This window comes from Topomyia yanbarensis, chromosome 3 (assembly GCF_030247195.1).
Source record: "Topomyia yanbarensis strain Yona2022 chromosome 3, ASM3024719v1, whole genome shotgun sequence".
NCBI classification, from domain to species: domain Eukaryota; kingdom Metazoa; phylum Arthropoda; class Insecta; order Diptera; family Culicidae; genus Topomyia; species Topomyia yanbarensis.
This window is the reverse complement of record NC_080672.1, coordinates 94,494,281-94,506,827: the sequence shown is the minus strand read 5'-3', so window position 1 is coordinate 94,506,827 and position 12,547 is coordinate 94,494,281. Positions and strand designations below refer to the sequence as shown.

The following is a 12,547-nucleotide window of genomic DNA, read 5'->3' as shown; positions in this document are numbered from 1 at the left end:
AAACAGGTTGCAAATGGCACTTGGAAACAACATGATGTTTCGTTTGCGAGAAATATATTGGAAGGATACCCGTTTTTTTACGTTTCCCGTTCATATAAGATCAAAACTGTTTCGAGTTTTGGTTTATGTTAGATTGAATTTGAGCTACGTGTCTGGAGTTGGAGGAACCGGTTATATGTTCTGTAACTGTTGCTAGCTTGGGTGAATTCCTGTTTTGCAAAGGGTTCCGTCCGTGGTGTGTAATGTCACGTAGACGTCGATTGGACTAAAGTAGTTTCGGTCGAGAACGGGGTGGCGGACATGCACTTTGAAAAGCTGTTTCACGACTAGAAAACAAAACACAATGTTAGCAATGTGGCCTAGTCGACTGCGTGCAGTGAAGTGTGAAGACTAAAAAAATCCGTTTTCGAAAAATTGAATTCTCTGGCTTCGAGCATTTCGTTATAAAAGATCAACTGAGAACAACGTTGTATTCCAAGAAGAGGGAGATGGTGTGAGTCGATTGTAATTGGCGACTCGATCGCTATAGATATGAGGCAACTAATTGAAGCTTCCTCATTCACCAATAGAAGGTTTAAAGACACATTCCACCGTCAGGGGACAACTTTTGCACGCATTTTGCGACTGTTCAAAATCGTCGTTGAAAAATCTTATGATTTTCGCAAAAAAAAAAGTTAATGGAACTTTAAAAGTCCTAACACAATGTTGATATTATGTGTTCGTTGTTTCCTAGTTGTCTATTCGCTCTAAGGGATATAAATGTTGCGTTTGGGGGCAACAGAGCAAAGTATTGATTTTCTATTTAAAAACTTGCACTATCTCAGATTTAAAGCATCACTTTGTTCTAAAAATTTGATCACCGATAAGCACAGAATAATACTATATCGTTAGATTTTCGATTTTTCATGACATTTATTCGGTAGCACATGATGTGGTGTCCCCTAACGTGAATGAATTGTTTGTTGAAGTTTAACCGAACCAGTTATATTGATAGTTTTACCTTCATGTGTACCTGACAAAAAAAAATTTGAGTTCAATTTTTTTTATTTATTGGGGCTTTAACATTTTAGTTATTCGCCCATTGAGCTCTTGTCGACCGGTCTCACGAACACTAATGCAGTTTCTTGGTTGAAAACAATCCCATTTGCTTTTGCCGTCTACGTTTATTATTGTCCACCATATTTTGATGTAGTGTTTGTGTCATGTGACGTATACGTCCGTGACCCGAAGTACATAAGATCAAATTAAAAATTATAGAGAAAGGGAAATACTGCACACCACAGTTTTCCGGTATAAGAGATATGAGGATCATATTCGACACTTTCACAGCGGTTCAAATAAGATGGTTTCAAGTAATCATCGACAGCATAGAAAATTAAATTTACTATTTATTAGGGTGGCTCAAAAAATAGTTTATCGTGACGAAACAAATATGTTTTTAAAAGTAATTTAGTAGTGTGCTGGCTTTATTGTTGTCATTATAAAATTCTCAAAATATTGAATTAAATGCATAACATAAAACAAAGATGAACTAAATCAAATAAATAAAATAATTGCGATAAATAAATCATAGAAGATAAATATTATTGATACAATTAATAAAATCAGTAAATGAATAAAATAAACAAAATGATTAGAATTCGCAAATTGTATAAAAAGAAGAAAAAATAAACATGATAATATGCATTAAATACATAAAATGAAATATTGAGCGATATGAAAAAACGGAAAAAAATATGGGATGTGTACAGGACACAATCACAGTGTCATTGAAAATGAAACTTTTTCAAGAGCGTGCGTGTCTTCAGTAAAAACAGGATACGACACATGCTAACTTACTCCCCGATTCCATATGTTACAATTTGTTATACACTCTTACCGTAAACATAATTTACTATTTGCTCTGACAATAGCAAAATTTTAATTTCTAGTGCAACACCATGCTCACTGCTATGCTTTTAATCTAATCGATTATTGCAATTAATCAATTATCTCTTAGCATTAATCGATTACAACTAGCAACTTTGTATAATATAATCGATTAACTCAGCGCTCCACTGAGGGTAAGCCCGTACTCTCTAAACTAAATATTTGGTTTTGCAACGAAATATGAAATATTATTTTCCAATAAAATGTTGCATAATTCACTTTTTCGATCAAACATATTATAAAAACCGGATACTGGCAGCCATGCTATCCTAGCAGCTACTAAAAGTAAGAAGGAGTGTGTTTTTGGCATTTTTCAATGGCAATAATCTGTCAGGTCAAAGTAGTTGCACTTTTGATCACACTTTTGATTCATCACACTTTCATACTGTGCAGTTCGATTTGGTGGGAACTGTGCAATATTGTGTGCAATGGCGCAAAGTGTATCTCGTGTTCTTCACCGTGCTGTGCGATTTGAAACTTTGCATACACGAATGCATAGACGAACATGCAAAGTTTACCATGCCATCACTGCCATGTCCCACTTATCGCATCGTCCGGACATTGATGAGGACCTGCTCGTGCGAAAATCAAGCAACGACTGACGCAAATGAACACGCAATATTTCTATAAGTAGCCTCTCGTATCTGATTGAGTTGCTTAGGCGCTCCCTATTGACGGCTCTGTCCGGGATAAATTGACTGATGTGTGGTAGTTTTCGCGTTTTTCGAGATCTATTCACTTTTGCTTGTTTTTCAATAGTGTGCTATTGAAACACAAAAACAATATATCAATAAAACATAATTTCAGTTAATTCCGAATTGTTTGGTAATAAACAGACGGAAATCCGTTCATAAATAACACAGTTACCGTAAAACGGGGTATCTTTGATCACCGGGGTAAGTTTGATCCAATGAGACTTTTTTCAGTGACGTACGATAAGATCATGCCCTCTAACAAAATCATCGAAACAAAATACAAACCATATTTTAAACATGTTCAGCATCTACCGGCAATGATTGTTTCGACATCTAATGTACCTTTTATGAACACAAAATCAAATTGAAAATGATACAACTTCCATGCATCGTTTCAATCTGTTCAAACAATTCCTTTTATTTCTTATTTCGATACACACATTTTGCTGATCAAAGTTACCCCGAAATCAACGAATGAAAATTTACAACAAATTTATTTTATTTTTATGGCAAAACGAAATAAATTACCAATCAATTTGGACGTTTTCAATCTATGAAGACCAGTACTTGTTTTAGAAATGCAAACAGTTACATCTACCTGATTTGAAGAAAGTTACTCAAAAAATGTAAAATAATTGATCAATGTTCCCCCGTTTTACGGTATTAACGTTCATAATAGTGACGCAAAAACGTGACATCGTTTGATTTTGGATTTTAGTATGACACCATGCCCCAGATAGTGCAGTAAGACATTTTTAATGTCAAAAAAGAATAAAATATATTAATTTGTGTCAAATTATTCATTTGGATGAACTGAATAAGATGCATGACCAAAAAAATTAGTCTGGTTATTAAAACAAAGAAACTTAACAAAATGCATAGACTGGCACAGACGAAAACAGCGAACAAAGTAAGTTGAATGAATACCATGAATAAAATTCATGGAATGAATTAACTGATCAGGATGAATCCAACGAATGAAACGATTAAAGTAGATAAAACAAACGATATTAATAAAAAAAAAGAATGCTGAATGAAATCAACGATTAAAATAAAATGATTATCTTTTTAAAATTAGTCAAACATTCAAAATAAATCAAATAAACAAAACGATTAAAATCCATAACGTGAATAAACTGAAAAATGAATATATTGATCGAAATTTAAAAAAACGATTAAAATAAAATAAATGAATAATTGGAGTTCTGAAATGTTCGTAAGAATCCCATTATTTCAAAAAATGGCTAAATAATGCACAATTTCTAGTAGCACAGTTAATTGTGCTGGAATATAAGTTAAAAATCTATTTGTGTCGGCCTAACCCGCGTTTTCAGAAGATAACTCCACTCTGAATAACAAAGACATAAAACTACTTTATACCCATTATATTATATAGTAGTTTTATGTCTACATCTTATCCGTCGCGGATTTTTTCCCGAAATTACCTTGCGCAATGACGTACGACTTGTCTGCCTCGAGGCTATTTCACGGTCTAGTTCAAGGGGATTTACATAATTGCTTTTCTTTTGTTCAGGTAGCCTTTCGTCAATCATCAAACATAAACGAATATCTTCGCCACTGTGTACCAATTTATGAAACTGAAGAGGTTGTACTAAGGATAGTACAATAAGTATTGAGGAAAATGCAACTCATTCGTTCGATTAATCAACTAATTTTGTTTGAAGCAATTTAATTAGATAACTTGAAATTAAATTTTATATCATAACAATATCAATATTCACTAAACTTATGCAGACAACTTTTTCGAATAATGGGAAGTTTCGAAAAACCTTAGGTCTTGATTCGTTTGAATGTTATTTTTGTTTTATTGAACAATTGTCTTGAAATCACTTCGATGCCATTTTTGTATTTAAAAAAAACATTGACTCCGATAGATCAGAGATGTTCAAATTGAAATACTTAATTTTACTATTTAAATGATTTATTTTTGTTGTTGAATGTCTTAATTCGATCAGCGAAATCTTTAAAACGATACTAAAAACTTTAGTTTCGAAGATGGTGGATTGTATAATTTCCGGTAATTTCCCGGCAGACAGAAGTTGAAAATGTTGAGAAAAGAATGATTTTTTTATCTGATGGCTTTGCTGGTAGGAATCGTTACACCTTGTTGTACGGGAACACATTAATTGAAATATACATTCTGTTTACCTAATTTTTGCAATGTACATACCTAGGAGGCGAGGAATTTCAGGCAAACTTTGAGCATACACATAGCCAGATAACTCTGCTGACATTCCCTGCAAGACATTTCATAAATATTTCAAACTGCGTTCGAAGTTCAGAGAATATATTATCGGATTATCTGACAGCTCATTTTTCAGAGAATTTATTATCAGGTCATCTGATAGTACTTACTGTGAATACTCGTATCCGAAGCTCTTTCCTGAGATTGTTCAGAATACATTCTTGGTTACATGAAAGATGTGCGTGTTTCGTACCTCCATGTGTTTGTTGGATAACAGATAAGCATTTGTCACCATGATTCAGAATTTATAAATAAGTATAAATTTATTTCACTTAAGAAGCAGGAATTTCACAACTATTAAGTTTGCAGCATACTTTTATCTAGACGCACGTTTCCTATACTTATATTTTTAGTCTCCAGTAACTTCCATCATAATATACTGCTTCCAGTCTCTGTTGGAGTGTTTTGCTTCGTATTCCGGGAGATCACACTTTTCGCAACGCTTTTCCTATAAAGACAAAATTATATTCTATTATTCATATGGATATGAAGTTGACTTTTGACGTTTTGACTGTTAGTTCGAATGATAATGCTGTTCTACATTGGATTGCGCATCAGAACAAAACTATAAATTATCCGAAGCGTAGAATCCCATAAAACGCGCAATAAAGTAACGTCTACATTTGGTGGACAAAAAAAACTCGAAAAAGACATTAAAGCATTTTTTCGTACCCAAGAATATCTCTACACAACCTAATACAACATTTTTAACCGAGCCACTTCAATGCAAGCTTTTAGCTCCATTATCAAAATACATAATAAATTGGAACGAAGCTTCACAGATTGCAGCCAAAGTTTGTTTGAAATTTGTGATAAAAATTCAGCTTAAAAGCTCTGAACATCTTTTGTGACTATAAAATTTTCACTATTTTCGGAACACCTCACAAATTTGTGCAAACCCAAAAATAAACAGAAGCTTAGGGTTCCTACCAAAATTCAATGTGGAATTTTTTGAAAAAAAAAGAACGGAGAGAAGAACAAATAAAAAGATGACAGAGCAATTTTTTAAAAAATTTCTTCATGATGATTTAGTTGGAATCCTAAAGCCCTACCATCTTTTTATTTGTTCTGCTCCCAAGCCCAGTTCGTTCGGAAAATTCGATCAAAAATGTCCATTTTCACCTAAAAGATGTTATTTTTAAATATATCACAAAACATTGGTTTTAAACTGTGTAGTCCCGTTCCAATTTTTTTCAAATTTTTTTTTCACGATGATTTAGTTGGAGCCCTAAAGCCCTGCCATCTTATTATTTGTTCTGCTCCCAAGCCCGGTTCGTTGGGAAAATTCGATCAAAGTTTCGCCTAAAAGATATTATTTTTTTAAAGTTTCGCAAAACTTTGGCTTTAAACTGTGAAGTCCCGTTCCAATTTTTTTCAAAAATCTATTCACATAGATGTAGTTGGAATCCTAAATCCTTGTCATCTTTTTATTTGCTCAACTCTCAAGCCCAGTTCGTTGGGAATTTTTTTTCTGAAATTACAAGACATTACAAAAAAAAAATAAAATTTGGCATTCGAATTTTTTTTTTAATTTCCAAGTCCTTCGAACTAAGAAAAATTTAAATTTATTTTTAGCGGTTTTCGTTTGTTTTGACACTAAATGCTGATATTTCGTAGTATTTTTAGACATATCTCGACAAAAAAAATTTCGATTTTCAACATTTTATGTACTTCCTTTGGATTGTTTCGAATATTATGAAATCAATATTCAAATGCTACACCCCCTTAATGATGTCCGATGGAGCTCAAAAATTGCATAGATTCCTTTTTCGATGTAGTAAGCATTTATGTAAGACTTTATGCGAATATTTAAGATTTCCATTTTCATTGATATCTTCCCTCTTGAACACCCCTAGTTCTCCATACAAACTTTGGTTTTAATTTGTGAAGCGCCGTTCCAATTTTTTTAAAAGATTTCTTCACCAGGGGTTTCCTGGGACCGTAAACTTTTGCCATTTTTTCGTTCTGCTCCCATTTTTTTTATTTTGTATAGCAGTGTTACAGTTCATTATCTATCGGACCTTGGGTGGGTGACCGAGCTAATGAAGCTTATTTAATAGCGTTTTTGTTTTTTCTTGGTGCCACACCGGTGTAGTGCGAAGAAAGAGATGGATACACCCAAGTTTGAATGAGTGTAACACCGACTACACCGGTGTAGTGTACTGTCAAAACGAAAATGCCATAAGACTTTTTGGTGGTATTCAATATATCGAATTTGTGAGTTAAACGAAAGTTTTCATATATGTTTTGAACAGCTGTAACTTTAGATTGCGACAAGATTTGCTCACAAAACAAGTAAGACTAATAAATTTGACTATTGCCTTTTATTTGAGCATTAACAGTTACAAGAATCAGCTCTATAACTGAAATTATTGAAATTAGTCTGATTGGATCCCGATGGAGCAGTGCTGCCAGGGACAGTTTACGTTGACGACAGAAAATGAATTTTTCATATATCTTCGCTATGGTGCAGTATTTTTGAAAACTAATGAAACTTATCAATTTAGTCTGTATTTGGCTACGTTTTCCAAGCAATTGGACTATTGTGAATATTCTAGGAGCATTGTATTGACCATTGGAAGGTAAAAATTGTGCAGCTTCCAGCACTGCAAGGGAAGCACCTATCTTTATGAATAAAGACTTTTCGTGTTTCTTGATCTCACCGTTTTCAGGGAAAAATAGTTTTGAAACCTTACATGCACTAGAAAAAAAAGTTGGACATGAAAGGGTTAACATTGAAAAAGACTGATCAAGGAAAAAATAAGGTAATTTCGAAAAAGACGGTTGTAGCTTAATAATTCAAGGAGTTTATCGGATGGTGACTTCATTTCAAAGCATCTCTTTTTAGTGCATACGGTAGCTCTGACAAAACACACAAAATTTCTCATTCACAAAATTTCTCATTCTGGATACTTCGAACAACAATGTTTGGTGGTGACACAGATAAACTTACTACATATGAGGCATTCCATGCAAAATTTGGCCTTAATATTTTTGATTTCGATTTTGTAACTAACCGTGATTGTAATTCGTTACATGAAAATATTTATGTCAGGAACTTTCATGCGCTGGAACTGAACAAATATTTTCAATTGCCTGCTTAATGTATGTAAGCGATTGTGAAACGGCAGTCTCCACACAAAAATCTTCAAAAAACTCTGACGTCAATAGCTGTAGTGTTGACGTTTCTCATTTGAAAGTTGAATTTTGTCGCCTTGTATTTTTACTCGCGCTGAACTGACCATGTATTTCAATCTGCATAATTAATTTAGGCATTCCATGAGACGTTTGTTTGACAATTCACTGCCTGGTTCGACGACTTATTTATTTTGCTCTATTGCAAAATTTCGTCGAACGAACACATCCCTTTGAGTGGATCCCAATGGACCAAAGTAATTAAAGTACTTTAATAATCAAAAAGTTACGGAACATACACTAAGGTTTTTTTACACGGGGGATACGTGCCGTGTAAAAAAACCGTGCAAAAAACCGTGTTAATTGCGAAATCCGTGTAAAAAACCGCGTTAATTCAGAAAACTGTGCAAAAAAATACCGCGTTAATTTCGAAAGCTGCGTTACATTCAATGCAAAAAACTTAGACAATTTTAGGAAAAGGGGTGATTTTGAAGTTTTATCAAAAATGTCCTTTTGAAGGCAAAAGACGAATTTAGAACAAGTTTTTTTGCACGGATTTTGCAAGTAGCACGGTTATTCGAATGCCTTAAAAGAGTTGTGGAAAAGTCGGATCTTGAGAATTTCTTTCGGTCTGCATTTTAACAATATGGCTGTTTTCTGAACAGTATTAACGAGTAGACGGCAAATATGGATGTCTGAGACCATTTTAAAAATCAAGATGTCGACTTCCGGCTTCGCGGAATTCTCTAAAACCTAATCAATATCGGTATTTTCGGAACGGGCTGGACCAGTAGAAGCCAGATATCGATGTCTTGGACATTTGTGAAAACCAAGATGGCAACTTCCGGTTCAGTGGAATTCTCCAAATCCCCATCAATATGGGTATTTTTGGAACGGGATTGATGAGTGGACGTCAGATATCGATGTTTAGGGCCATTTTGAAAACCAAGATGGCGACTTCACGTTCAGTGGATTTTTTTAAAACCCATCAATATGTGTAAAAAATCTCTACAAAGTGGCGTTTTCAGAATTTTGAAATTATGCTTGGTTACTGAGATATATGACGAAAAGTGATGAGAAATTGTAAGATTTTTGCTTCAAATAACTGTGTTTTAGGGATTGGTTCAAGGTATATTGAAGTTTTAGATGTTTTTATGTGTAAAAATGTCTAACGAACACAATAACATAATAATTTTCAAAAGAAAAATACATGCGTTGCGAGCAAAATGCCTGTTTGGCGACACTGTAAACAAAAATAACTCTTTTTTTATAGATTGACCAATTTCCTCTAAAATGCATCTCACCGATTGTTTTTAGGCCAAAGTAAGCCGAAGATTTGAATAAATGTTAATAATTGATGCTTCATTTGCATAGAAAATTTTCCTTGCGCTATTATGTGAGGTCATATAATTTTTTTCATCAATAAACACCTATGACACGTGTGAGAGCGACTTTTAGCAACTTTTAGCAAAAACCCTTAATATAGTCAACCGATCTTCGTAATATTTGAGAGAATAATATAGAATAGAAGCATAAATGGCTTTCTCTGAATTGTTTCTACCATTTATAAGTTTTAAGATATTAAACCTCAAACTCAATTTTTTCTCGAAAAGTGTCAAATTACGCTTTCCATAAAATAGCACAACAGTGACAAAAAAGAACAACAGTGACAACGTCTACAACAACTGACTTGTTCCGGGTGATACCCCAGGAAACAAATGTAGAAGCTCTGGTTTGCTGACGAGCAAACGAAAACGAACTTTTGTCCCTTGGCCTGGGAGCCAAACACCCGGCATTAGGCAATAATAATTCCCAAAAGGGAAAATTGGATTGCGCACTAAGGGCACAAAACATAAATTAGGTTTGATGTTTTGTGTTTCACATGTGTCGTGTGAACTGTTTGGATTTTTTTTGTGTCTAACTAGTGCCAGTTTGGGTTCTAGTTTAGATACATCGCCTAACCAGACACTCAGTTGGTGCTAGTTACTGACGAGATGAATTCGAAACACAAAAAGTCAAACTTAACCAAATCTTTGTAAGGCAATCGAATTTATTATATGAGTTGATTCTAACTGGGAAAATATGCCAAATCAAAAAAAAATCTTACTTTCATTATGAAGGGAAGGATAATGTGCATTATCATGCAAATTGAGTCATACTACAATAATCATTTATATGGTCGCAGTGGTAATCAAAGCTCTACAAGCACAAAAAATTGGAAATATGCAGAATAGAACCCATTTATTCTGATAATCATGGTTCCTATATCTGCAGCTAATATGAATCAGCTCATGAATCTTTACGAAAAATATCTTAGTCATTAATCATACAAAACCTTTGCAAATATTTGGGAAACCCACATCTTTAATAAATGTCAATGGTCAATTTAGCATATGGTAGCCATTAAACCAATTTACACTTGTAACGATCTCTTACTTAAAATGTTTTCACTGCTATATCATCACCAACGTATAAGCGTATCAAAGCAATTTAGGTATTGCTATCAACGAACGTCTAATCAATCATGAACTTATCAACTACTTGCACTCATCCTCACGCAATCGGACGGTGCTGACTCACCTCGCCAATATCTAGCCCGCTTTTTGCAAAGCTCTTCGCTTTATCCGTGCATATGGACCAACCGCAGGATCCATCACGAAGTCGTACATCACCCGAACCCAGGACGTGTGCTGTGGAATAGTATCGTAAAACTCTGGGGCTATTCTTTTCACTTCAGGTAGCCTGCTGCCAGGAATCGCAGGGAAGTCATGATGTTCGTTGTGATATCCGACATTGAACGTGATCGAATTCAGAGAGCCGTAGTAGGAGTACGTTTCGAAACCTTTCGCAAACATGTAGTGTTCGGCGATGAAGTGACCAGCAACCGGATGAATACCCATCGCTAGAAAAGAACCGATCAGCAAATAGGCGAGCATCCTCCATCCGAATATTAACACCACGAGACCATCGAATATGACTTGTACGACTGTGTTGATGATTTCCAGTTTCTCCACCGGAAGTGGGTTTACAAACAATGGTCTCAATGCATAGAACAATGGCTGCAAAATGACCCATATGAACTTTCCAAATGTGTTGCAGAATAGCTTCGCTTCTAGAATACTGGGTACATCTGGATCAAGTTTCTCATTAGCCAGGTATCTATGATGCAGTGTGTGATACTTTTTAAACGACACCGACATTGGAATTCCGATGGGTAGATTGCACCACATTCCAAAGTATCGATTTGCCAATGGTCGACCATACCCGAACGCCATGTTGTGCGAAATTTCATGATTTGCCAACATTAGAGAATGATTGATCACTCCTCCGAAACAATACGCCACCAAGGTGATCATTGTCCAGGACTGATTCTGCATTACATACAGCATCAAGACTTGTGTCAGAACCATCGCAGAAACGATATACTTGAACGCCGGGTCCGGCCCGTACAGGTTCTTAATTTGTGGATATTTCTTTAGCATGGCGTCGCGTCGGCCAATGTGTGGCTGTTCATCGTAAACCCACTCGAAATCAGTTCGCGAAACGTGTTGACCCATTGAATTGCTTCGGTTCTTTTCACTAAAAAAAATTGAGATATATGGAAGGCTGGTATTTTCACTCCATTTGTTCAAAGGCAACTGGAACGGATTAGAAATTTGGAGCTACGCTTAGATACCCGGTGTACAAGCACTGATAACGATACAGCTTATCTATTTTTGGGGGTCGAATTCAATACAAGCGGATAAGATTTTTTGTGCTTTCGTTTATATAGGTGTATCGATTTATGAGGTTACGCCTCACAGTTGCACTTTTCCATGTAAAGTTGGGACAAAATCATAAAATTGGTTCTTATGGCTATTTTTACTAATTATGGGTCACATATTTCAGCTATTAAATCCGAATTCCCATAATTATATTCTTCCTAATTGATTCGCTCTAGAATACCTATCTGTTTTCCAATTTCATAGCTTTCGTTTCTCTTAGTCTTGAATTTGCCTAGAATAGTTAACAAAATCGGTACAGTAGAACTCTCGACAAACATAGTTGGCTTAAAAGCCAACTGTCAAAATTCTCTTTGAAGAGAAATTCCGGATAAACCGTTTCTGGCTAAACACAGTTCATAGCAGTTAATGAAAGAGAAAACTTTTCTCTTTTGTTTACTACCTACATCTGCGATTGGCGAGTAACGGCTTATCCGGATTTTCCTTTCAAAAGGAATTTTAACAGTTGGCTTTTAAGCCGTAATAATATGTTTGTCGAGAACTTTGCGGCAATTAAAATATAACAATTAAATCATTTTAAATAAACCCATTTGGCAGCGCTGCTCGTTGAAGGGTTAATATACTTGTCAAATATAGCGATCAATCATATTTGAGCAGAAAGTCAAACTAAGACACAATTAAAATGAATATTCACAAAAGTATAAAACCCCCTAGATTTTTGAGATTTTGTCACACATTGTGCCACTGTATGACATTTATGAATGTTAGCAATAAATAGTCAAACCCCAATCAAAAATTGT

The 12,547-nt window shown here is 34.8% G+C and overlaps 1 protein-coding gene across 1 annotated transcript; it reads right to left on the bottom strand.

The window, feature by feature from the left end:
* Nucleotides 1-5,173: 5,173 nt before the first annotated feature.
* LOC131690532 (sphingolipid delta(4)-desaturase DES1-like) lies at nt 5,174-11,653 on the bottom strand. Its single transcript, XM_058976398.1, has 2 exons — nt 10,606-11,653; nt 5,174-5,338 (listed from the first exon to the last, which is right to left on the bottom strand). Exon 1 carries the CDS (start codon nt 11,580-11,582, stop codon nt 10,617-10,619), a length of 966 nt encoding a protein of 321 aa, XP_058832381.1. The 5' UTR covers nt 11,583-11,653; the 3' UTR covers nt 5,174-5,338; nt 10,606-10,616.
* Nucleotides 11,654-12,547: the final 894 nt, after the last annotated feature.

What these genes read in the sequence shown, in the direction of transcription:
- LOC131690532 (XM_058976398.1), bottom strand. Translation starts at nt 11,582, where the DNA reads ATGGGTCAACACGTTTCGCGAACTGATTTCGAGTGGGTTTACGATGAA.